The sequence below is a fragment of the Coturnix japonica genome, chromosome 11 (assembly GCF_054131305.1).
Source record: "Coturnix japonica strain WE chromosome 11, WE-NBRP24, whole genome shotgun sequence".
Taxonomy (NCBI): Eukaryota; Metazoa; Chordata; class Aves; order Galliformes; family Phasianidae; genus Coturnix; species Coturnix japonica.
The window spans coordinates 12,121,357-12,149,037 of NC_140673.1; the positions used below are offsets into that span (position 1 = coordinate 12,121,357).

General features: G+C 34.4%; 1 protein-coding gene across 3 annotated transcripts in view; it reads left to right on the forward strand.

Annotated features, from left to right (window-relative positions):
- Positions 1 to 27,681, forward strand: part of CDC14A (cell division cycle 14A) — a 46,582-nt gene that overhangs the window by 14,729 nt on the left and 4,172 nt on the right. Inside the window, exons 5-15 of one of the 3 annotated variants that reach the window (XM_015870324.3) lie at positions 2,256 to 2,335; positions 8,478 to 8,544; positions 10,984 to 11,046; positions 13,919 to 14,006; positions 15,278 to 15,508; positions 17,597 to 17,735; positions 19,168 to 19,324; positions 20,607 to 20,719; positions 21,235 to 21,282; positions 22,194 to 22,322; positions 23,160 to 23,482. In XM_015870324.3, the coding sequence (XP_015725810.2) occupies positions 2,256 to 2,335; positions 8,478 to 8,544; positions 10,984 to 11,046; positions 13,919 to 14,006; positions 15,278 to 15,508; positions 17,597 to 17,735; positions 19,168 to 19,324; positions 20,607 to 20,719; positions 21,235 to 21,282; positions 22,194 to 22,322; positions 23,160 to 23,482 (1,438 nt within the window). The remainder of the gene's footprint in view (positions 1 to 2,255; positions 2,336 to 8,477; positions 8,545 to 10,983; positions 11,047 to 13,918; positions 14,007 to 15,277; positions 15,509 to 17,596; positions 17,736 to 19,167; positions 19,325 to 20,606; positions 20,720 to 21,234; positions 21,283 to 22,193; positions 22,323 to 23,159; positions 23,483 to 27,681) is intronic. The other 2 variants (XM_085512166.1, XM_015870327.3) reach the window with 2 other exon arrangements.

Consider the following 27,681-nt stretch of genomic DNA (forward strand, 5'->3'; position numbering starts at 1 on the left):
TATGTATACGCTCTTTGATTCAAGATCTGTGCTTGTCTTGTTTTTGATTACATGAGGTTTCTGAGGCCCAGAAGTTTCACAACTTTGAACTCTATCAATGTGTGGAAGTTAATTGAGAAAGCTTGTTTTATTTGTCCTGGTGCTAAAATATTAAGTGTAAAATGAAACGTGGAAAATAGCGGATCATGTTCTACGAATGAGTTTCCAGTGCTGATTATGCAAATTGGTGTTTCATTAAGCAGCTTCTTAAACAAGTTGAGCTGAATTACCCTGATAGTTACTAAAATATTTTAGTAGAATAGTCTTAAATTTGAGAGAGCTAAAAACTTTATTCACGGTAACTTCCTTGTTTGTACATTGCATGTCACAAAGATAAGTCTTCTATATTTTGGCTTTTATAATAGACTTGCTATACATTTCACTGATCATGTCCAGTTGCTAAATTAATGTTCTCACTCGTAAGAATTTGGCAAGAATTACTTTTGCCATAAGATTAAGGAAAACAAATATTTAAAGACTTTCAGGAATAGAAGAATGTGAAGATTTCACTGGTCTTAATAGAATGAACCCCGAGCTACTAAATTGCAGGTACTACTGCACATATGCTGTCAGACATGGGGTGATACTGAATTTTGCAAAGTCCGATCAGATTCTGCAGAAAATGCTAATATTGCTTTGTACATCTCTTAGTCGGTTTGGAGACTTGTTTTAGGGTTGTTTGGGTTTTTTTGTGTTTTTTTTTTCTTTTTTTTTCTTCTGCATACTTTTTCATGGGGGCTGGGGGGGAGGGGGGGTGGTGTGGGAGGGGGGGGAAGTTTTGAAATAGTGTTCCAAGTACTTTCATACCTACTACACCTGAAGTTGCCTGGTTTGACTCAACATGCCCTTAGTGGTTTTTGTCTCAAATTGAGAGAAGAGGGATGGAGGCAAGAGGGAGTAGGTTTGACTAAATTATGCTGAAGAGATTGCTTGACTCCTCACTTTTCATTAGAGAAATCATGAAAGACAGTATGTATTCTCATGTCTTAAATGGATGAGTTGGGCAAGGGTGGAGAATGCTGCTTTCCATAATGTTGAGGTGTTCATTATACTGTTTTGTGTTTTTTCTGTCTGGAAAACAAGGAGCCCCTATTTGACTGTTCTCTTTTGAATTCCCTGTGGAAGAAGTAATACTAGTCCCTTACTGCTACAGTTCTTCTAAGATCAAAACTTGATTAGTGGACCAAAATCTGCCTTTTGAGTACTCCTGGTGAAACACAATGCTTACTGTCACAAGCTCTGAAAAAGGATCCACTGAGCTTTTTTCCTTGTAGATAGCAGGTGGGCTGGTCATATTTCTTGTGATTACTTGTTTTAGTATTGATAGCTTTCTGTAGTGCCAGAGAAAAGCCATCAAGTTCTGAAGTTTGTGAGGTTTATTAGGTCAAATTAGGCTGAGAAATGGTGAGCTAATAAGGCATCATCATTTGCAGAAGTGCTTTTCCCTAGTTTTAAAAAATATAAATTACATTTCTGAGCCCTACCTGGAGCTTTAAGAGCTTGTTCTCTCTTAATCTAAGCATATTACACTACTGTTCAATTTAGTAATTCCTCCTTTGGATGCAAGTACAAAGGCATTTCAGTTGGAATGGAAGCTTTTGCACCTTATTTGCAGTTTCAAACAGTGCCTTTTTTTCAGATTGCTCTATGCTGGCTTCAGAGTTCTCATGGTAACATAGCACCAATAAAATGGATCTGTTCTGTGTGCTGTTAATTTAGAAATGGAATTTGAGGGTGAAGATGAAACCAGATTATATTTGAAATGTAGTGGAATAGTGCTAAGGTGACCTTGCAGAATGTCCTTTTAAATCTGTCAGCTTCTTAGAACATACAATATAATTTTTCTTGGCAGCATGTGTCTGGTCAGGATGGCTGCATCCCACCTGTCTGCATAGCATCCCAACAGTGGAGAGCTTATTCTTTCACTCACATGGCTGTTCAGGAAGTTTAAAATGTAAGAATGGACATAAATCAGGAAATCAATGTTTGAAAGTTTGTTACATTTGGTCTGTTTTGTACAGGTAGCACAAGAGAAAGTAGTGACACTATTATACAAGCTATTATTAATTTGCATTGTTCATTTGAAAGTAATTAAGTTTGTGTATGGAGTTTTGACTACTAGACCAGTAGTTCAAAGTGGAGAAATCAGTATTAGTTTCAAAACAAAAGAAGCAGAAATACATTGATGCATCTGAACATCTTCTCCTTCCCTACAGGTAATATACTTGAGGAAAACACCGGAAGAAGCATATAGGACACTTATGTCTGGATCTAATCCACCCTATATTCCATTTAGGTATGTGAGCATAAAAAAAATGGGCTTAACTTTTGTATTTGGAATTTGCTAAATATACTTCTTTTTCCCTAAATTCCTCTCCTTAAGTTGGTTTTTGTTTTCAAGCAGTAGGTCATTTCTAGTAGTTTTTCTATGCTCTCCATAGTGAAGTGGTACTGAGACCTGCATCTCAGTTTTGGCTGTCATGACTATCTAAAAAAGTTTCTAGCAGGAAGGAATAATCTGATTGTCTCCATTCCATTAGTTTCTACAGGAGCCAGATACAGTATGAACTACTGTGTTGTCAGGATTAAGCGTGAAGGCAAGTTTAACTAAAATCTTACACCAGCAAACAGTTCATTTTAAAGAATGATGTTGAATCAGTGATTGCTTTTCTCATCAGAGAGTTTATGCAGTTATCTGATCATTGATAGCTCTCCAATGACCAGGAAGTTTGAGTTGTTGATATCTGTCAATTATTATAAAATTACCTTAAAAATTCATGTACCTGCAGAAGATCGTTTTTAAAAATAATAACTCGTTTGTTTTTTTTTGTTTTTGTTTTTTTTTATGTCACCAAAGTCTATATAAAATACAGGAATTATGATCTAAATTTAAGAATACCATATAGTTTTCTTCACCCTTTTTAGGCTTGAATTCTGATCTTCTCCTGATCTGAATTAATTGCATTGGCCATTTCCCCTTTTAGAAGGTTTTCTCCTGGGATATTTTTGCAAGTGGCTCTTTGAAGCAAGCAGTGTTATTCTGAGGGCAGAAACAGCATCTGTTCTTTTGGCTGGTTTTTTAAAAATTATTTTATTTTGAAGAAGCAACAAGTGAAATACTTGTCCAGGATTTTTGCCTTCCTTCTGGAGACTACTAGGTAGCATTTGAGTCTAGAAAACTGTTTCAATCTTTCCTATCAAATAGCGCAGTCTCAGTTGTTCAACATGGGTAGGAGATTCATAACAAATAACATTTTTTGATGTAAGAGTTTTAATAACTAACGCAATCTATTTTCTACAGAATCTTGAGCTTAATTTATTCAAACCTTTATTGAACGGTGAAACTTATTAGTAGTGTAGGAAGCAAAACTTTTTCAGTAGTGTAGGATGTGTGTTACCTGAGAATAGCTTTATTTTGTTCACCTATTCTAAAAAATGTATTGTTCAAAATTATAGTAAATTGCTATGTCTTTAGGTTCCTTCTCTTCTTCCCTTGTCAAAGTAAAAATTAAGGTATGTAGAAACAAAGTACTGACAAAGAAAAGAACCTTAATTATCGAGTCCTGAAATTATAAGACAAAATTTAGGAGCAGTCGTGTTCATGCAACCTTATTTGTTCAAGAAAAAGTCTACATACATTTACCTTGCAACCAGTCCCTTAGGATGATGCAAGTAATATAGTAAAAGTGCTGTTTCTGCTTGACTAGTACAGAGCAGTGACAGTAATGGATTCTGTTTTCTTGGGAGTCTAGTGAAGAACTACAGTAACAACTTCAGTGACACAAAGCAATCATGTTAAATATTTAACTTCATAAAGAAAATTAACATAACTGTAGTATGTCATTAATATTGCAAGTATCAAACAGGCATTCACAGCAGAGCCAGAGTCAAAATTCACAAGATTCTATTCCAAAATAGAATAGTTAGCTCCTCTGGGATCAGGAAAGGAGAGGATTGAAGGGAAGCAATCTTGAGCAGGACTTTGCCGTTTACTGAAGGAATATGGAGCTCTGAAGTTTGGGCAGAATTTTTCTTTACGCTGGAAGAAATAAGCATCTTGATTTCTTGAAAGTTTTTTCTAATTTGGTGTCAGGCTGGAAAGCACTTAAGTTTCTTTTGAAGGTGTTTTGTACTGTGTCAAGGTTTGGCACTGGGTTAGAGCCTCAAAAGATTCTGTTACATGTGTGGTATAGTTTATCATCCTGGGAAAGAAATCTAGCTGTACAGGAGGTGAGGGAAAGAAGAGTGAGAAGATAAATTTCTTAAGTTTAAAAAGATAGGAGGCTAAGTAAGAAACAGGGAGTCTGAGTGAAATGGGGCAGGGGTTGGGGTTATTTGTGAAGTAAATTTGTAGGAAGAGGCTGGAATAGATGCCTAAGGAGCTTAAGAATTACTGGAGTTGAGAGAAGGACACTTAGATCTTGTGAGGTCTTGCAGCGGGGTAATGAATATTAGCTGGGAATGGGGGGGGGGGAATGTTTTTCCTGGTTTTCCAAGACTTCTAAGATGATTTTCACCTGTGTTACGTGTGGCCTCTCTAATGCAAAATACAGTATGATACAGAGACTTGAAGCATATGAATCTTTGCTGCTACATTAGGTATTGTGTCTGCTTGGCTTCAGACTATTCTGTACAAAAAGAACCGATCTGATGCTATGAGGAATTGTACATTTGCATTCCTGTATAGGTGGCATCTTGAAAAAGAGCTAAAATGACTTCTATGTAAAAATGAAAATCAATAGCTGAGTGTCCTATGTTGTCTTATTTTAAGACCTGGGAAGGAAATAACTCAGTATATTAAGTGTAATTCAGTTCTTACAGACTTGAATTTACACTTTGCAGCCTGGCACTTAGGTGTTACATAACTTGTGTAGTACAGCTTATCTCTGTTGGAATAGTCTCAAGTGTAAGAGTTTTATCAGTGTGCAATGATCAAAGGTTGAGTGTTACAGCTGGATTATTTAACAGGCTTGTTAATTTGATATGTCAAGTGTCTTCTATTGGGGGGTGAGGGGGGAGAAGCAGACAGCTTTCAATAGGTAGAAGTTCTGCAGGACTGTCAGGTTCTTCTGAGGCATGTTTACATGAAAATATCACTGGGAATTTGATCTACTTTCATTGAGCTCGGTGACCTCAAAAGGCCTTAATCGGCTTAGATCTTCAGCTGGGTTTTTCATCTGAAGACAGCGTCAGTGAATATCATTCAGGGATGGAAAGAAGGCAGCACACTCCTCTCACAAGATGCATGGAGACTTTTATTTTTATAATGGAAAAACTAAAGATAATGCAGAAGAATTAGGCATTGCTGTATTTGAGAAACTTTCATCTTATTTTTTGGCTGATTTGCTGATATGGGATGCTCTAGTCTGTTGAAGTCCTTGTACTCTGTCCTTTTGCTTCTGCTTAAGAAAATGCCACTAACATCATTTTAAACCATGATAAATATCAGCTTCCTACCATGAAGCTGTTTTAAATATTTTCACTTCCAACTACTCTGTTTTGGCTTCCAATACAAAAGGGAAAAACATATGTTTTAGCTGTTTTAGTTGTGTTATGTTTCCATCTATGACATGAATTTCACTTCAGTTTCTGTCTTTTGACACTCAATTCTATATTTACAAGTTCTGGGAAAACAATTTATTCTCTTATTGATGGCATTTGGAGATTTGGTGAAAGAGAAAGCATTATGCAGTATTGAGGTCAGCTCTGGTAACTGTGAAATCGGATGTGGGATTTGCAGCTCTGTAATACCAGCTCAGATTCATGCTACGTCTGTATGTCAGAAATATTTGTGTGTTTCTCATTTTGAACCAAATACGGGTAATAGTTGGTAAAACAGTGTTAGAAAATCAATGCAGTTATGCATTTGGCCATTTAAAGATAAAATAAAATACAGTAATGAAGTACAGAATCAGCAACAGAAATTGGAGTTCCTACACTGTAATACCATGCAGGAGAAGTCTGTATGTGCTCTTCTCATTTCTGATCAAACAACAGAAGTCTTTTTTCCTGTTTTAACAGATGTGTCAGAGTTAAACAAGAACATATAGCACTGTAAATCCAAATTCTTCTGTTTCCATCAATAAAACTTTCAAAATGTCTTTGTATGTGCATTAGTAGTCCCAGCAACTTCTGAATGGCTCTTATTTCTAAAGGTAACCGTGCACATTAGTTACTTATAGAATGATAGAATGGCCTGGGTTGAAAAGAACCGCAATGATCTGAGTTTCAACCCCTCTGTTATGTGCAGGGTCACCAACCACACTGCCCAGAATGGTGCGCGATGTTGAAAACAGGTCGAACTAGGAGCAGTGTATGCAGCTAATTGTAGTTTCATCCAAAGCATTATTTCTTTAAAGTTAGAATTTGTTTTGTTTAAAGTACTCTTTCTCATAACTCTGGTAGTGTTTCCATCTGGTTTTACTGTTGTACAAAATATGGATCACTGAGAATCTATTGCATTTTATGCAGCTAAAATATTAATTACTGCTTTAGAACTTTAACAGCAGTGACAGATGTTTTAATTAAATGCATAATAGTGGCTCCAGTATGATATAATTGGCTTCTCGGATTATTGTGGTATGAGAATCATTATATTTTTAACAGGACTTCTGTAAATGTTAGTGCTGTTTCTGTTAGAGCCCAGTATTTCCTGCTCTTTGGCTGCAATAACCCCAGGCAACTGTTCTTTAGAAGAGCAGTCAGGTGCTGGAACAGGCTGCCCACAGAGGTGGAATCACCCTCCCTGAAGGTGCTCAAGAAACAAATTAGGCAATTCTGTATAAACAAAGAAATAGTTTAACTGAGCAGTTTATTTGAAATGCTCAGGTAATTAAATCAAGACCTTTTTTTTTGACAGAGGTCAGAATACTGGAAGCGTATTAACTTCAGTTTATTCCACAGAGTTGTTGTCTAGTTGATACAGAGATTGAATATTAAAAAGTAGCTGTTCAACTTTTAGCAGAATGACATAGTATTGGACATCTGTTACAGTCTTGTCTTCTAATCTGATTTCTCTAAGTGCTTAGTTGGATGGGTTTGCATTGTTTTATGTTTTTTTTGTGTGTGTGTTTGCCATCCATTTTATCAATCTGTAGTAAGTTCTGAGTATTTTTGTCGTGTGTGTTCCCACTGCATCCCAATGATTTGGTTTTTTTGCTGAAAAACTTGTAGCAAAAAAAAAAAATCTTCATTTTCTTTCTGTGAAAAATAGTCTTCTAAGCTTATTTTCGGTTGAGATATATTTTGCTTATTTAATTTAGTCAAAATACTTCATGGCTTTACATCTTGAAAAACCTTGTCATTAATTTTGGATGTTAAATATTTACTAAAATGTTAATTTCTTTTCTAAAACGTTGTGATGATTATCATTGTGATAATTATTTCAGTTAATAATCTACTAACATGGAAGACTTTCTTGAGAGTCCTTTCTCTAATATGAGAGTGTCATTCTTGTAGCTTGTTGTTTTCCTGAAGTATGCATTTTCTATGAACATCGCTTGCTTGAGACTTCTCTATTATTTGCTCATAATGTGTGACTATATTATACTTCTAAAGCACTTTTGACCATATCAATACTATAAATTTCACGTTACTTATAGCAATTAGAGTCTCAAAAGTAAAAGTAACTAATGACAGAATTAAATTTTGAATAAATTATGGATTAAAGATTTGTCTGTAACACGGAACTTTTGTTCTGTTAAATTGCATTCAATAAAGTAGCTCAGAGCAAAACTGTAAAGCATTTATTCAGAGGCTGATTTGGAAGTCTGCCCAGACAGAATTTGTTAAAATGCAAACTGATGGGAAGCTGAGTTTGAGGGGTACTTTTACTTTTATTCCCCCAATTTGTGTATTGCTGTTATTCTTGGTGTTTGCATTTGTTCTTATGCTGGTGTCTCTTCCTTCATGAATACGTTTTGCTTTTTAATGTTCTTTTTTTTTTTTTTTTTTTTTTTAAAAAGGAGAAACTGTTTTTCTAATGGCAGAACCAATATCAAGTGTCTGATTAATTTATAATCATGTTTGGAGTTGAACATCAAAATGAGAGCCCTAAAGTGAAATCTAAGCTAGTAGTCAGCTTGCCTATTCTTTTTACAGAGGAAGGCTTGAATAATGTTTAAAGCAAGTTTTGCTTTGTGTGCTACTGACCTTGTGCAACTGAAAGAGAATAGCAAAGCTTCTTGTTTGGGGAGAGCATAAATAATTTGGTCCAAGGCCATGTGGGTGGATGACATGTAAAAACATACTGAAAATTTGCAGCATCGTAACTGTATTCACACTGAGATATATCCCTGCTGGTAAGCTATGTATTCGATGAACTTTAATGGGTACTTCCTCAAGAAGACTGAATAATTTGATTAATTTCTATTATGTGCTACCTTTTCCTGAGTTGTTAAAGAAGATACTTACATGAAATTAATTTGTTAAATTTATAGGGATGCTTCATTTGGGAACTGCACCTACAATCTCACCATCTTGGACTGTTTACAGGGAATAAATAAGGTAACCACTCTTTTCCTTAGAAAAACAGGTTTAAAATGACTTTAAAAGAAAAAAAAAAAACCCACAAAAACAACAGCAAGCAGCAAAGTACACTTAAAAATAATTTAGAAACTCTGTTTGTGAAGCTTGAGTTACTGAGAGCTCTAAGTAGTGCACAGGGTTATGTTTTACTTGGTTAGCATGGCTTTTCAGAGGTTGTGTAGTTCACCTTAAATAGGATGTTCAATCATTCTGGGCCTGGCTGGGTAGTGTCTACAGATATTAGCAGACCTAGTGCACAAAGTTATTTATGACCATTGGTAAAAGAGAATAAGTGGATAAACTAAAGTCATATGGACACATAGGTATTCTGAGCACTTTTAATACATTTATTGCAGATACTTGCCTTCATTTGGTTCTGGCTTTTTTATTTTTTGATTCCAATATTTTGAAAATTATTTAAAAAGAACGGGAACTAATGCACCTTACTGGTGATTTACCATGTCACTTTTGAAATCTAGTTAGCTGCCTTGTTAAACCTCTGCTGTTTTCAAAGTACATATGATACCGGATGTAAATATCATAAACCTACAAACAAAATTAGGATAATCAAAATTGGTAATTTATCATTTTCTACTTGAAAATTTAAATTGTCAGGACAAAGGGATGGGGCCCTGGGCAGGCTTATCTAGTTTTAAATGCAGAGGTTGGTGGCCCTGCCTCTGGCATGGGGGCTGGAGCTTCATGAACCTTGAGATCCCTTCCGACCTGGGCCATTCTGTGTTTCTGTGCTTTTTGTGGTTGTGATCCTGGGTAAAATGAATCTAGTGCTGCTTTGAAAGGGTAAGTTATTTTACATTTTTAATTGGCAGCCTTATGCTACACTATATACTTTATACTGTAAGCAAAGAGCACTTCCTGTTCACCTGAATTCCTGGTGATCTTGGTGAGAAGAACAGGTTATATAAGTGGTTCTGTACCGATACTTTATAGACGACTTGTAATTCTTAAAAGAATGGCAAAACAAGTGTCTCTTAAAAACTGAAAAAAGGACAGATAAAGCTTAATATTTTTAGTTCTCTGGGGGTGGGAAAGGAGCTGTCAGTTAGCGGTAAGACTCTAATTTGTGTGGCATTCTACAGATTCTGATGCTCTATGAAGCATTCAGGAGCAGTCAGTATAATATATCTGCAACAAACAAGTCAAGAGGACTTCGAGGATCAGTTTTCCTTCTTTTGTTTCCATGAAATGTATTATGGAATCTTTGTCCAGTTTACCTCCAGAAGTAAATAGATTTGGAGCAGAAACTGTATGGTGTAGTCTGAAGTAAATTTTAATCTAACTGGGTAAATTTCATGTATCAGATATACCATACATATATATTTATATATAGTTCAAGGAGTTTACTTATTCTGGAGCACAGCATTGCTAAATGAAATGACACTTTTCTAGATCTGCTGTTTGGAGAAACCTCTCGGTATCATGAGAGATAATTGTCTGCTAGAGAAGCTATTTTGGTTTTGCCTTCACAAAAAGGAAGTTTTTTATGTGTAGCAAATAGTGACAAATATGCTAAATAACAATGTGGTATGTTTTTAAGACACCATAATCCTAGAATGTTTTGTAACATCCGTAGTTTTCAGAATGTGTTAGATTCCATACAGACACAAGCCACTGAAATGTATTCCAATGATTCGTAGAAACTTGTGCTATCAATTCTTAATTCCTAAAATTGTCTTAATATGGCATTATATACAAATTGCTGGTATGAAACTGATATATTTATTAGTAGCAAAGTAAATAAAGTAAAATTAATAGAGATCAAATTGTAAACAGCTTATTCAACCCTATTAATAGATCATGTCTATTATAGTCTTGTTAACTTCATTCTATCCTTGGAATGTGTTGGGAGAAATAACATCAACAAATCACAAAGTTCAGGTTATCCTTCATACTGCTATCTGTAAAGCTTTGTGCCTGGGAGTTATAGTCATATAATCAGAGTATCACAGTGAATTAAATATAAAACAAAACAAAAATTCTATAATTTAATCTTTTTTATTTTTGGGTATATCCAAAATACCCAAAAACATACTCAGCATAGAAATTACTGAATGAGAATATGATAAAAAAAGAATTACTTCTTAATTTATCATCTGCCTTAAAGGAAAAACATGTAGTCAGATGGAAAGACTTGAAGATTTAAGTGCTGTGCAACAAATGTATGTTCATCATAACGTCTTTGAAGGAGAAATGACGAACCTGATGTTTTTGGATGTTGTTACAGTTTTTTGTTGTCTGTGTTGTTGTGTGCAGAATTTAATGTTGTCTTAATGTAAAGACTTCACCAAGCCAAAAACATGAATGTTTAGTGGTTTGGTTTTGATTCTCAAGAACAGAATTGTAAAATGAGATTTTAAACCATATTTAAGAATGAACTGACTCCTTGTTGCCTTTTAGGCCTTACAGCATGGATTTTTTGACTTTAAGACTTTTGATGTGGATGAATATGAACATTATGAGGTTTGTACCTTTAATGCGTCTGGTTTGCCTGAAAGAATTTAGTATACGTAGTACCCCACAACTTTAAAATGCATTGGGAAAACATTTGTATTCAAGAAAAACTTAGTCTTTGTATGTTTGGTAAGTATGTGAAACCACCCCATTGTTCTGTTTGTTAGATATCCAATGAAAGCCTTAATGTTGGCTAAAACCGTTCTGTCTGTGAACAAATAAGGAAGACGGGTATCGTTACAATGTGATACACTGTAACATCACAAAGTACCATGTTTTCATAGCTTTCCTGAGAAACCTTTTCCTGAGACTGCGTTCATGCTTTCCCACCCTTCCCTCAGGATACAACTCAAAGCCTGTTGTTAGCTGATGCACAGAATCTGTTTTCTTTCAGTACCTGCAGGGCAGCTTCTTGAGAAGCTGCTGGTACCACGTTACGCTTTTTTTTTTTTTTTTTTTTTTTTTTTTTTTTTTTAATAACCATGTAGATTGGGCTTGAGCTTTACATTTGATTAATTAGAATACATCCAAAATATTTACCTACTGAAGTTGCAAAATGCAGGTATGATATTATTTTGCCATTTGTGAGACAAGTGAAGAATAGATGCTCTAGATGCCACTAGGACTTTGTTCCTTAACTTATGCAAACATCAACTGTTTGAGCTCTTTCTATCTTCAAGTAGCAGTGCTTTTCAAGCAATATTACTGCAGAAAACACTTGAAATATACCCTTGCTGCACCTATGAGCTGGAAGTCTGAGGCTCAAAGTTTGTATTCGTGTGGTCCAGAATACCTGGATGATCTTTTTGTCTCTTATTTGCCACACTTCAAAATAAGGGTGAGCATTTTTAAGGAAATCGGTGACAGCAATGTGGTTGTACCAGAAATTGTTTGTGGAGCTGCCTGAAGTTCATGGTCCTGTTCTAGTTAGTGAGAAAGGTGTGTAGGCTAAAGATGAGGTAAATGTTTGAGTATGTATTAAATTCTTTTCTTAGAGTCCATCGTTAATTTATTGTACATATGTTTAGCACATGTATGTATAAGCTGTAGGAAATATTTCATAAACGCTCAGGTGAGAGGGTAAAACCAGGAGAGAACTAAATGTTGGGGAAGCTCAGCTTACAACATGTGCATATGCTGTAGTTGGCAAATGCAATAGGTGTCTTTATATTAAAGCTATTCACAAAGCTTAAGGTATTTGTAGAAGGGTTTCTATATACTGTCGAGTTCTGTGTTGATTGAGAAATTAGAATGGCCTTTGAACTGCTTAGTAAAACCTAAGTATGAAATTGCTGCTTCCTGATTGATCTGTTTATGACACGATGTTTGTTATAAAAGTAAAAATGTGCAGAAACTGTTATATTGTGTGTGTGTGTATATACATGTGTGTATATGGTGTATGTTGAACTGCCAAAAATAAAAAGCCAAAACAGTTGACCAAAGCTGAATACAAAGTTGTCCCATTATATTGTTCAAGTCTTAACATTATTTTATATTACTCGGAATTGTATGTATGTGTGAATGAATCCCGCTCTTTGTCTGAGTTGCAAGTGAGAACATGGGAGTCATATATATATACATGGAAAATACAATATATATATTTATATATACCTATTCTTTATATGTCTTATGCTGTTGTACACGTGGCGATGTGATGGTCAGCTTTTTGTGTTTACATGTATAATGTGCTGAATTTATAAAAAGTGTAAGTACTCCAGAGTTTTGCTGTTATCACTTCAAATGTAGCTGTGTGGAGAAAAGTTGCATAAGACTTAAAGGGAGTAGGCTAAAAGAAACTTCATTTCTTGACAAAGATTAACTCTAAAGTTCTTCCATTACTACACTAGCAAGTCAGTTAATCCCCCTTTTGTTAGCCTTAATAAAAAATAGTTAAGTTTGTAATTTTCTATAGTAATATTTGCATGTAGTGCTGAATACATATGTAATTCAGAGTGGTTCAGATTTAAATTGTCCACAAAAGCTTGTGTAACTATGAAGAACTATTTAAGTCATAAATGCAACTATAAAAAATAATTCAGATTTATTTTCAGAACTTACTAAAGAGAGTAGAGGGCTGAAATATTGAGACTGCAGTCTGGAATACAAATTTGTTTCCTATGGGTAGCAGTCCTGACTTGGCGCAAAGTTCTCTAGTCCTTACGCAAGCTTGTTATCTTACAGGAGTTTTCACTATGTGAGGACATTTGGAGCAAGGCTAATGGGGTTAGCTAAGTGTGCAGTTGGTGAATTGGTTACAGTAATGTCCATTATCAGAATCCTTCACTCATTAAAATGTTTTGATGAACTGTGAACTAAAAACACAAGCTTCATAAAGCAGTTGAACTGAGTGCTGTGTCCTTATAAACGATGCTGAGAATAATTGCATAGCCATATGAGGAATGAATGCTCTTCTCTTAATGGGAAAAAAAACAAAAAGTATTTTCAATTTTGGGCAATGAAACAGTTCACAGAACTTTTCTGAACTTGTCATTGAAAAGTGAAATTTGTTTTTACAATGAAATATGTCTGATTTTGATATATATTTTTTTCTTTGTCTTACGATTTTTCCATTGCTTCTATGGTTGCTAAATCAACAGAGCTACAATTAAATGTAAATTTCAGTATCTACGGAGAAAGTGTAATTGTTTTTGCAGGATAATTCTTCTCTTAATTTGTTGGCCTTGAATTCCCAGTGCCTTACAGGGAAGATGTTTTTTTCCAAATTCTTTGGTTAAAACATAAATTTTGCCAGTATTGTTGTAAGTTGGTAAGTTCTTCAATGCATTGAGAGTGTAGTTATTATAAAAAACACTTTTTTTTTTTTTACCTTGTTTGTAGAGATATTGAAATACTTTTTTTCTTTTCTCTTGTAATTTTCTAGCGAGTAGAAAATGGTGACTTCAACTGGATTGTACCAGGAAAATTTCTGGCATTTAGTGGACCACACCCAAAGAGCAAATTCGAAAATGGTAAGGTTCAGGGTTTTAATATTTTTGGTGCTATTCTTGGATTATTTTCTTCAGCATATTAAACATGGATAGCAAATGGGCAAAAGTTTGTAGAGTTTGATGGATTAACTGTCTTCTGCAGAAATAATTGTGCCATGAAAATTTATGTACAATCATAGAACTCGACTCCAAAATTGTCTTCTAACAGTGATTTCTGTACAGTGACAGAAGTGCTTGAGAAACTCAGGTCCCTTACTGGTTGCTCTAAAAAGTAATGCTTTCTATTTATTTCTGGCCCACTGTCACTTCTACAGAAACACACCAACCACCACTTTACTATGCTGATCACTGTTTGTTCTCCATAAATGTTCAGCAAGTATTGATTTGTCAGTGGATTGATACACCCTTGCTTCATACACACTTCCATGTCAGATGCCATTTTGTCAGTGTGTTCCTCTGCTGCCATCTGTCACACAGAAATGAAATAGAACATTGGTAGGAAGGTTCAGGCTCTACTGCCATACCACCAGCATCTGCCTCTGATATCACAGGCCAGTATAATAAAATAGGAGGCTTTACTTTCAGAGCAGCCCTCGAACTTAATTCAAAACATTAAATTCAGGAATGTGTGCAGGTATCAACTCATCTAATTTTTGAGTGTAGCTGATATGCAGCAAAGTAACTGTAAAATATTTAGGAATCTGAAAGAAAATTGTATGAGCTGGGAGCTAAAATTTCTGTAGAAGTATAGTTTAATAAAGTATAAATATTTCTTGCACAATTTTACCTTTGACTGTTGCTCTTGTCTATAATGTAGATCACCAATCTATTTCCATATAGCGTTTCCTCTTATAGCATGTTTTATTCTTGTGATCTGCAGCTTTTCTACAGATAAAGAGCTCTTCTGAAATGCTGAATCAATGTTTGTCCTTAGCTCTCAAACATCTGTGAATCTCTAGAAGTAGAGGGTTGTGTGCTAAAAGAAGTGTGGTGCTTCAGAAATACTGTGCTCTAATTGTTATTTCTGTTCCTCTTTTAGTTAGCAATTGAAATTATTAAATTAGTAATTTAAATTAGTAATTTTCAGGAGTATTTTGTGAGCTCTTACAATATCAACCTATTTCTGTATTATTCCAAATAAAACAATAGAGCATCATCAGTACAAGAATGTCGTCTTATACTTCTCGAAGGATTTTTATTACCAGAGAGTTGAGTTTCATCCTCATAAAATGATCGTTCCAGCACACTTTGACTTTTCCTCTTTTTTTTAAAAATTTTTTTTTATTTTACAGGTTATCCTCTTCATGCACCTGAAGCCTACTTTCCCTATTTCAGGAAACATAATGTCACATCAATTATAAGACTAAACAAAAAAATTTATGAGGCAAAACGCTTTACTGATGCTGGTTTTGAGCACTATGACCTGTTTTTCATAGACGGAAGCACACCAAGTGACAGTATAGTTCAGAGGTTCTTAAACATCTGTGAAAATGCTAATGGTGCCATTGCTGTACACTGTAAAGGTATGTACACTTATTTCTCAGATTGAAGTTCAAAATAAGTATCAATGTGAGCAGTTTATTGTAAGAGGAAAAAAAACAATTCAAAAACGCTAAGATATGAAAGCTTCCTTTGGAAGTAATATTATTTTATAACTGGACTAATTATACAACAATAATTTTTATATGCATATCGAGCTCTTTCATCCCACTCTACTACTTAAAAAAAAGCAACCTGACAATCTATTCTTCTTCTGTGTTTGTTTGTTTTCACTTAGTGTCCCTTGTAGACATTTTTAGTTCTTACAGGCTTCTCTTTTGCGTTTTGCTTTCACAGTTAGCATTATACTAACTGGCTAGGAAGGGCTAAAAGCTGAAAGGTTTTCCTTGTACTTTTGGGACTGTTCTACATTTTTCTTTGGAGAAAGTTACTATTGTAATGCTAGTATTTCAAACCAGCCTATGTCAGCATATCAGCTAGGAAATATACAGAACATGCTTAGTCAAGAAGGATCAACAAATGCTCTGAAGGGTTCGGCTTGATTTTTGTTCAAAGAATTGTGTAAGGTCATTGTGGAGACAAATGTCTTGCTGATCTGAAATAAGGACAGCACTGTTTGTATTTTCTATGAATACTAAATGTGTGTATTGGGGCAAACAAGTTTATTTGCCAACGAGTTGTTAGTTTGGCTAGAACCCAAACATTCTGGCATTAATAAGACAAACATCTGCTAATTGACTCAAGTATAAGATATGGGGATAGCTTGTCAATCTCCAGGCTTAGTTACTGAGAGAAGACAGTATACTTTTCTGGTGACTTAAATGTGCACTTGCTGATCTGAAGTATTTTTGATCTTTCATCTGACTGCATAAACATCAACCTCCAGCCCTGAAAAACCTCACTTTTTAAATTTTTTAAGCCCTTATAAATATATGAGAAGTTAACAGTTAACTGACAACTGACTGACTGTAGATTTCTAGTACTCCTATTGTAGAATTATTCCAAGTACAGCTTCTACTGTAGACAACAATGATCTCAGTCTTCCTAATTATAAGCTTTAACCTTAATCCTGTAAACTGAATCACCTTAACTCTCCAAAAAGTTTCAGTGATATTTAGTTATTGGTTAAATGTAGAAAGCTTTAAGTTCTGTATAAAATTGTCAGTAAAGATGTTTGACTTGTTAGAGATCTCTCAAATAATTACTGATATATAAGTAATAATTGACTGTAAATGGAACACTGATGGGAAGGTTCAACCTTTACTGCTGTACCACCAAACATGAAATAAAAACATGTGAGGAAATAAGGTATAAATGTATAGGTACTTAAGCAGCAGTTAAGACAAGGGGCAAGACAGAGATAAATTGTTATCGTTTTGTATAATAGTAAAGGGTAATTTTGCCTTCTACGCTTTCTTAAAACCAGGATTAGTTTGTAGTTTTGGAGAGCAGGCTGAATTTGTTAAGCTGCTGACACATCTCTGTACAAGATAGATATGGGCTTCCTAGAAACAGTCCAGCAGAAAGGTGATTAAGGTGATGAAGGGAACGGGGCATCTCTCCTATAAAGACAGCACTGTAACTATTAAGGATGGAACAGAGGAAGCTTCAAGGGAGATCTGGTAGGCTGATATCACAACAAATCTTATCCAGAAAGTAAATCTCACTAACTGAAAAGATGTTTGCTGCTAACTGTTGTGGTGTGTACAAGTCATTTTCATGTGTTTGATCCTAAATTTTTCAAGTATTAATGTTGGCCTCTATGTAAGGGTACTTTCATTTTGTTTTATTTATGGTCTTGCAAGAACAAGCTCCAACTTGATCACAGATTTCTTGAATATCATCCCTTAAAAGTTTGAGGTACAAGTGCACAACAGAACTATCAGTTGCATGTTTTCTTACAGGTGTGTTTTTTTTAAATATGATATTAAGTTTTGTAAGTACAGCACTGAAATCCAATAGTGTGATAAGCAGAGTACCAGATCAGAAATTGTTTCTGCAATTATTAAGGTAATAAACAACGTTTCAGAAGTCTTATCTCATACTTGATTTGTTTAATTAGGAAATGCTCACAACTTTGTATGTGAATGTTAATACATGTGTTTCTTTAGCTGGCCTGGGAAGAACAGGAACACTGATCGCCTGTTACATTATGAAGCACTATAAGTTCACACATGCTGAAGCCATCGCTTGGATAAGAATATGTCGACCAGGCTCTATTATAGGACCTCAACAACATTTCTTGGAAGAGTATGTGCTTGTCATTTGCTGCTAGGAATCAGCTGCTTTTCTATGTCTTTACTGAGCTTTCGTGATTGTACAGACTTATTTTCTGCCTACTGGAATTGCATATTACTGCCTTTCATAATATCTTTTAATGTTACCTGAGACTGAGATAAATTCAGTTGGTAGAAATCATTTTCTCTGCAATGCTATACTTTTTGTTGCCTTCAGGAACAAAGGTCTCAAGATGTTTTTGGTCCAGGGGTTATTTGGTCTTGAGTGATTCTAAATGGAAATGACAGGCACAAAATTATGCTGGCTTCAGTGATGTTGATGTTTATTTAATTATTTTATTTGAGTTGCTATCCTGCTCTGGTATTTAGCTGAAGGTATTTTCATTGCTGTGAGTAAATAATACTATGTAAATAGAATAAATCATTACCTGACCTTGCATCTAAAGTACATAGGTTATGAGAGAAAGAGATGTTACTAAAATTCATAAGAGAAATGAAACATGGATTAGGATTCCTATTTCCTTTCTAATCTGGAATGGATGGTCCTTTATGTGAGAGGAGGCCACCCATTGTTGAAAATACTGTGAATCACAAACTTTCAAAAACCACAAGGGCTCTATGAGGACAAATTGAGCTTTGGTTGATGGACTTTTTTCCACAGATGAGCAGAAATGAGAGGAAGATATTAAATAGAGTGATTATCAGGTTTGTTCTGCAAGGCTGGGTGATTACCTTAGTCAGTAGCCTGAGCCACACTTTCCAGCGAAAGTGTCTTAATTTCCAGGGTGTTTTTTCCTTTTTTTTTGTATAGGAATTTAATTTGTTACAGTAACATGTAAAAGGATCTCAGTTCTTTTATGAAGCCTGACAGTTACCTATCCAGCTCACCTAATGTGCCTTGCAATTAAATGATGATTTTTGCCACGTGTCTGAAGCATAGAAACTTCACTTATCTGAAAAGTGATGCCAGAGTCCTGTTAAGCTTTGCATGACCATCACCCCTTTTGCTGTGCAAGCCAGCAGTAGTTTTACATTATCGGTGTACACAAAACTCCATTCTAATATGAAGTTAAAGTGCACTATTGTTGTTTATTACATATATTAAAGCATCATTTTATGATTTTTTTTTTAAGATGGCTTTTAAGAACCTTTTAAATATTATTAGAAATTCCAGTATAGATTTTTTTCCCATATGGTTTTGTAAATTAACACTTCAGCATTTGTAATTGTTTTTTTCTTTTGGCTGCAGACTTGTTTAAGGATACTGTGGTTGTTTATAGCCACCAAAGAGAATTTTTTTTTAGTGGTAGATGTGTTGATTCATATTTTTTTCCAGACAAAGATGTACAGAAGGTTCAAATATAAGCAGTCCGTAGGAGTAGCATAATTTCATATTGTTTGTGTGCAAATTTATTGATATTAATAGTTTGCTTTTAATCCAAAAGGAAGCAAGCAATGCTGTGGCTGGAGGGAGATCTCATACAATCAAAACAGAAACAACGAGTAGTTGATGGAAACATTAACAGAGTTCTCTGTGGTTTGAATGATATGTCAATCAATGACAGCTTGAATAAAGTGCAAGACTTGGATCAATATGGGGAGGTAAGGGTTTGTAAACTTCAAATAAGCAGAGAGAAATGAAACACTTTTTTTGTTGCTGTTGGACTTGTTAGTATTTTCTTTTTAAAATGCGTCGATTATAAGTTCATTTTTTTTTCTCAAAACATAGAAAATGCTCGGATTACATTTAGAAGCTTTTTGCGAAGTGAGTGTATAGGTCACTTCTTATGAGGTGTGCGTTATTTCAAATTTGCCTTCTATGGTTTTTGTGGGGTGTTTTATTATTTTGTGAACAGAGAAGTAAAAAAAAAAAAAGTGTTTTCCAACTGGAAATCTATTTATTGAATTTCTAGCTGATAACATGTGTGCCCATCCTTTTATTGCAGTATTGTGGACTACTGCTGTTATGTGTACAGTTAGAATCTGACAATTATATGTTTGAAGGAGTAGCATAGGCTGGGAGCTACAGCAGACATACTTCTGCTTCTTAGCCAGTATGGATGTCAAACTGTAGCTTCCTACAGCTGCTAGAAGTGAGTTAGAGAAATTTAAGATTCATTTGTTTAATCCTGTCTTAGCTCTGTATTAACTATAGAGCTTTTTATATGATGTAGAAGATCAGGAAAACAATGGACATCTTCAAATGATACCTTTACAGAAATGTATTCAAGATATTCAGGTAATGGTAGGTCACATATTAGAGGACTATTTTATACTGATAAATATTGCCCTTTTTGAAGTTCAATTTCTGGCTTGGAATCTGTATAGTTAAGTATCTAGATTGCCAATTGGAGAATATAACACTGCAGTGAGATGATCTTACTTGCCTAATGAAAACAGCTGGCACATGGCCATATAGGTAAAAAAAAAAAAAAAAAAAAAAGGTTTTGGATCTGAGATATACCAACTTTATTGAATCCAATATAGCAGCTTATATACAAATTCACGGCATAAATTCATAGCTTTTTTTTCTACTGTAACTTCTTTTGTAATATGATTTTCAGGTTTTTACAGGTATAATATTAAAGCTGTTAACATTCTGACTGCTTTAAATAAAGTGGCATTTGATTAAAGCATTCTGAACTGATTCTGTGCAAAATGCCTCTGAGAACATGTATTTGTGCAGCACCACAGTTTATTCGTTAGACCCGTGCAAAGATGGAGTAGTGCCCCATTAATGCACAGAATTGTAGATGAGCCTTTTATGTCTTTGTGAAAGGGGTGTTTAGTACTTCAAAATTAGTTTGCTACTAAGACTTTTTTCTTTCTTTTTTTCTTTCTTTTTTTTTTTTTTTTTTTTGCTTGCATACTTCATTTTTTCTAGTATGATTTGGAAGACAAAGAAGGTGTGGAAACTAAGGATGGCCTGACACAGGGAGATAAGCTTCATGCCTTAAAGAGTCGTAGACGGCCATGTTCTACAAGTGGAGCTCTGAGGTAACCATGTAATTCCAAAGCGATTTGCCTTTTTATATTTATATTTTACTGTCAGTAAAGTACACAGTCTTGTTTAAGCAGTTGTACTAGTTGTGCCACTTCTGTGGTGCAAATATCCATGAGCGAGTATGCTAGTTGCAGGTTTGTATTCTGTCTTCCTGTTCTGATTAACTACATAATATTTAATCATAGGAGATAAAGCAGAAAAATATTTATGAAACCTTCAGGTTTTTGTCTATCTGGCATTTTAAAATTTGTGTCCCTAACTAAAATGTTCTTTAATTTCTGTAACTATTTAACTTTCTTGTTTACATAAATTTTGAATCTTTCAGGATCTGTAGAAATGTCAGCTTGAGAATTAAACCTGCAATTGTTTAAGCCTTTTAACTTTAAATAATCATAAATTTCTAACACCTATTAATTTTATACTTTCAACCCTGTATGAAACTTGTATTATACCTTAAATAAACAAAGCTATCCTTTGAATAATAAGATTGCTTCTTTGGTTACTTTAGGCTGCAAGACATGAAACTGCACACCAGGTCCATATCACAACCTTTCAGGTATTAAGTTCAAAATATTATCTATTGTACTAAATTGTAAGTGTAAATGCTTACTGCTCTGGTCTTCTGTTTTCGGTGTTGAGTTATATGTATAGTATCAACTGATACACAGTTTCAAATTTCTGAAAAGTGCCAGGGAATTAACTCTTCTAAGCAACTGGAAACAGAAAGGAAAAAAATAACAGGAATACAGTTTTACTTCAGAGACACCTTGAATTGTCCTTGATAACGAGAATACACAAGTAGTTTTCCTAGTCATATTTTCTGATATTTATACAGTTGTACAGTGAAGGATAGATAGTTAATTCATGACGACTTTATTTCTGTAAAAATAAATACTTATCTCAAAAGTCTAAATCAGCGAATTGTTGCCTATATATCACAGCTTCTTTTTGTAGCTGGGCTAGAGATGCAGCCTAGCGCCTACAATAAATATATATATTTTTTTAGAAGGCATACCTGATGAATGTATTTTGGTTTTAGTACCTTCTGATAGTTTACTGCAAAATACTGTAGATTTTACTACAAATCACATCCTTAGAAAAAAAGCTGTATGTTTCATGCACCTTTGTAAAAACCACAAAAATCTGTTTCTCTTCTCTTGAAAGCCACATTTTGTTTTCTTATTACTATCTTTATGAGCATCAAAATAATTCTTTGTCATTGTAAGTCTGACACAAAATATCAAGATGAAAAGTAGCACATAACTGATATAATACAGAAAGTAGAAAACTTGGGAGTGAGTCATTAGCAAAAATGTTCCTTGAAACTAGCAAAACTGCTGCTGTTGAGTTGTTAGTAGATACTTAAATTAGTTTTTGAGCATATAGACTGATACGTTGAATAGCTATGTGTTTGAGATGTCTATTTCAATCATAATCGTGTTTCTTACTAACCTTTGCTACTTTTAGACTGAATACTTCAGGCAGCACAGAAGGATCCGTATCTCCATTGAAGGCCACAAAAATCATGGCAGTTAATTCATCATCTACAGAAAGAATAAGCAGAATTACCTCATCCTCAGGCTCAAATCTTAAAAGGTTATTGTTTTTCTTATTTTGGTACAAATAGTTATTGAGTATTACAATGAGATTCGGTACAATGGAGATCTTCTAAGAAGGCTTTGATTTATTTATGACATGATTTGCTGTTCTACCAGCTGAATTTTGGTTACCTGCATGTTCAAAAATTAATGAAAACACTACTGGTAAGAGATGATTGCATCCAGTCAGAAACAGTATTGTGTTGCTTAATAGAAGCTTTCTGACTATTCCTGTAAATCTGTTTATTACTAATCTCGGAAAAATACTAAGTAGTAACTGAAATTATTTTTGTGCACCCTTGATTAACTGCCATTCAATTTCATTATTACTTTCATATGAGGAAATTATAGATATTAATAAAAATGTAGGATGATGCATTTTTCACAATTTCTGGGCACAAATATTGTATTGAAAACAGCGAATTTAATCAAAGACGTGTTTCTGCACACCCTACTTTTATTCTCCAATTTTATTATATTTCTTATTGGCTGATTGAAGACTTGTATCATGTCACTACTTTAAGAAAGGAGGAGTTCCTAAACTTAAATGTAGACAAAATACTTCAGACTAGGTCAGCCATTACCTGTGCCTTTTAACACAATCTCCTGCGTGCACACATGATTTGGCAGAGATGAAAGCTGACAGTGGTAATGCCTGAGTAAGCAATGTTTGGGAACTCCTGAGAAAGAGTGAGAAGATGAGACTATGTGCACATGTTATTTCAGAATGCTCCATATTTTTCACCTAGTGTCTTCTGAATTATCTGCTATTTTTGTTTATCTTTGTACATATATTCTTTGTATTTTTTTTCCCCCACATGTGTTTTCCATACAGCGTTTCTATAAACTCCAGATTAGCCAGTTCTCTAGGGAACCTGTATGCTGCTTCAGATGATGATGAGAGCAAAATGACATCATTGTCCTCTAGGACAGGTTTTTCTGTAAGCCAAATCTCCAGACACTTGAATGGCAGCTTGCAGCTGCCTCACAGAAATAACCATGAACTGAACAACAACTTTTACAACAGAAGCAGCAATAATGGCAACAACCTGAGCAACCAAACCAGTTTTCACAGCACCGGGACAGATGAGTATGCATCAAGTCTCCTTTATGGGCCTTACAGCTCTTCCAGCACAGTACCAGAGTCAATAAATTCCTGTAAGTTGTCAATCACAACAACCCTTTCAGGCATCTGAGCAATGCTTATCTTTCTTGATTCTCTGAGCAAAGCTGTTGCAAAAGAAATAATCATCTCAAACTAGCATTATTTTCTGACTTCCCTTAATATTTCTTAACAGCAACTTGTCTGTTACCTTTTTAATTATCATTTCAACTTCTTTTTCTGCTTCTTTTGAGCATCTGAATCATAGAGGTTTCATAGAAATAGTTCAGACCTAAACTTAAATTAATACATTTCATGACACCTATTTATGGATCTTTATTTCCCTTAGATTTTCATTTCAGATCATCCATAATAATGTTATATATTTTATTGTGTATTTTAATCTTCATGAAGTAGTAGATTTAAACAAACCTTTGTTTATATCATGCTAAATGGAAGACACTACAATTCTGAAAGATAGGACTCATTTAAAATATGAGTGTTCTTGACTTGATACCCAAGTCTTTCTCTAACAATAAGGGAAAAGAATTTTATGTCAATACATTTTCAATGGGCTCACCATTTTACAGACTCATAGAGCTCTTTGATTTGGAAGAAAACTTTTAATGTCATTTAGTCCAACTCCCTGCAATGAACAGCAACATCTACAGCTAGATTGGGTTGCTCAGAATTAGCTTTTATACCTTGTCAACTTTGCTGCTTTGGGCTTATTTTGTGCCCCTTTTTCTGTGTGAAAGAGTATGCGAAAAGAGGATGCATGAGTAAATTAGTGCAACTTGAAAGTGCTCTTTGCAAAAGAGAGAAGAGACTAGAAACCCTTCCGTTTTGAAATCAGCAATAACTACATCTGCAATTTTAGGGCAAAAAAACATTTTTAAATATCACAGACTATCTGGCCTTCAAAGATTTGAGATTTGATATTCTATTAATTATAAAAATTACTGAAGTGTTCATAATAGAACATATTGTCTAGAATTAATTGAACACATCTGCCTCTGTTTACAACTGGCACTTCATATTTTTCAGCCAATGGAAATAAAATGACCTTCATGTAAAAATAATTTCAGAATATTGCACTTTTTCTGTTTTGTTACTACTGATACATTATTTGTTTTGGTACAGGAAAACTTTTACTGTTATTCCTGTTACTTGTTTTTGGTGTAGCGAGTCCCCTGTCTTAAAACAGGCTATATATTCATTGCATGCAATTAGGATGTCATCACAAAAGGTCAGTCATAGGATGCTGTATCTTTTTATCCACCGAGGTGAGAGATCTGTCCTCTCATTAACAGTTTGTATATGGCACCACTCTGTGTTCAGAATTCACATGTTTGTAGCTTGGGAGTATGAGTTGCATTCATTTTCATTATTCTGTTGTAGAATTCATTTGTATGTGGGACTGAAACATAGCTAGAATAAAAAGTATATTGAAAATGAAGTTACTGTTAGGGAACTCAGTACCTCTTAGGTGCTCTGTATTATAGTTATGATGTATGTTTGCACTGGAAGAGGAGTTGCTATGCTAAGATTTGCTTCTTATCCATTACAGCTTATCTGCAAATGAATGCTAATATTTTATTAGCAATTATAGGATCACTGTGTGTTCTATATTGATTTAAATTTGAATTTGGACCATACTTTAAAGCATCAGCATTAGCTTATTGGCTAGGGACTTCTTGAGTATTACCACATACTTTAAGTTATACAAAATTATTTTACCTTTTTAATTGGACACTGTTTTTACCTGTTATGTGGGAACTTACAAAGTAAATATAAATGAGGTTTGTTTCAAGGTGAATGTATAACATTGACGTTTTATCTAGGATACAAACATGGCTTTTATTCTTGTTCAAAAATTCTGATGATTTTAGAAAGTCAGATGTTTTAGGTCATCAGTTTCCTATTTTACAGCAGTTCAGTTCTCAGAGGAGGACTGATAGAGGCTCCAGCTGATTATACTGGAACAAAATTCAGTATGCAAATAAAGGTAGAGAGCAATCACTCATCCACTACAACGTTCAGTTCAGAAAGCATCTCCTTTTTTGGGTTTCTCACCTTCAACATAGTTTCATTTAAATATATTTGAGCAGCAACTGCTTGGAAAGTCAATCCATTCCCTTTCTTTTCTGTTGTACTTTGTGTAAATGTGCTGGTAGCAGCAGATTTTGTTTCATCCAGGTTGTAGTTAGAGCTGTATATTTTGAATAAATACATAAACCTACAGGAAGAGCCCTAAGGGAAGAGCTGCTTTATAACTGTGATGTGGCTCAGTTGTGAAAAATAAGTTGTCATTGTTCATAATAGCTCCACAGTTCCAGAAGTACCAAATGATAATATAAACCATTATAGGAACAACTGACACAATCTAAGAGCTAAAATTTTAGAAGTACTGTATCTTACTGTCATGAAGACACTTTATCATAGCTTTGTTGTCTCTTAGTAAGTTGAGCTCTTTGCATGTATGACTCTGGTTCAAACATCTTTTTTATCATGTTAGAATCTTTTACTGTTTCTGGTGGTTTTCTCTAATAAGTAGAGGCAGCACTCATTTCTCACTTGCCAAAAGCTGCCTATCCAGTGCCATTCTGGTTATAAATTGAAAGCTTCTGTTATTTTCTTCAACTGTACTGCACTGAAAATTCATCAGGGTGGCGAGTCCTTGCATAAACAAGATATTGACTTGTTTATTTCATTGTTTAATGTCCTGCATTTCTTGTGCTTTTCTTTTTTCTTTTTTTTTCTTCTTTGTAAAATTGCCTTTAACTGAATAGAAGTATCTTTTTTTTTTTTTTTTTTAGGGTTTTTTTTTCCCCTCATTCCTTATTGGGACAAATTTGCCAATCATGAAAGATTGTTTTGTCTTATTTGGATGTCTGTGGTTGAAGGAATATTTTGCTTGTGGTGGTATTCATCAGAGATCTTAGGCTCATGGACAAAGAACAGAGTAACATCAAGCCTTAGTACCTGTTCTTGCAGGATTTTGTTAAAAACAGAATTCTCTGTAATGATTCCCACTTCAATTCTTTAGATGTTCAATTTACTTGGAGTCTTATTAGCTAAATCTTAGTCTCGAGGCAATGTGTTTTTATTACGTTGCACTTCTTTCTAATTGGAGTATAAAAGGTAATGCACTTCACAGAGGGTCTATTGCATACACAAAAGCTATGTTTATTCATTTAACTTATCAAGGACCTCTTGAATGATAAGGATTATATTCTTGTGCTTTTTTATGAGCAGAATTCACTTACCAGAGCTGGATGTCAAGCTAACCATCTGTAATTGCACAGGTGTTCTTATTTTAGAAAATCACCTTATCTTTATTTCTCTTCAGTGGTTTGTTAACTATTATACAACTAGTGGTAGAGGAGCATTTTAAGACGGTTAGGACAGTAAGTATTCATTTCTAATCAATGTTCTTCAGTCTTATTAGTGAGAGAACAAGGAACTTCATTTTAAGTGATTGAAGTACATAATTCTTTCTTCTAATGTGGAAAAAACAGTATTTAATACCTTTTTTTTTTTTTCATCATGTAAAATTTAATCACCCATTTATTAGTACTGCTATTCCATATTCTGGTTAAAACAAACAAGAATAACTATTCCTGTCTCTTCCATTTGTTATCAGCCTTTTTTTCTTTTTTTTTCCCCTAATGGCTTTTGTTCTTTCATCAGAGCAAGCCTGGAAGTAAATCAATTTCCTTGCATCATATTGTATGCTGATGAAATAGGTGGAAAACTTGATTTCATAAAATGGACAACGTGCCATTCTATCCAAGTAGAATAAGTACTGTATTTGTAAACTTAATGAGTAGGATGCTTTGACTAAGCATCATCTCACAGTTAAAAATTGCAGAAACTCTTATTGAGTATAACCACATCTAAGGCACTGCAGTACGATTATTTCTTTGGATTTATAACTTTTGTAAAAACAAAATATCACTCCTTTAAATGTTTTTTTTTTTTTTAACCAAGAGTATGTATCTGGGTAGTCTTATGATGAGTCACATTTTGCTTCTATAGCTGCCATGGAAACTGGCAAGATGTAAAAATCTCAGAAAAAAATATTGAAGCGTTACAGTATTTTAAACTTTATGTATGTGATCTTGGTACTTGTACAAGAGGCTTTTCTCAGCGTTAGGGAATCTAGTGGGCACTGTGCATGATTAAAAAAAAAAAAAAAGAAAATAGAGACACTAGCAGATCTTGCTGATCTGTAAATGTAGCAGGCTGAAAG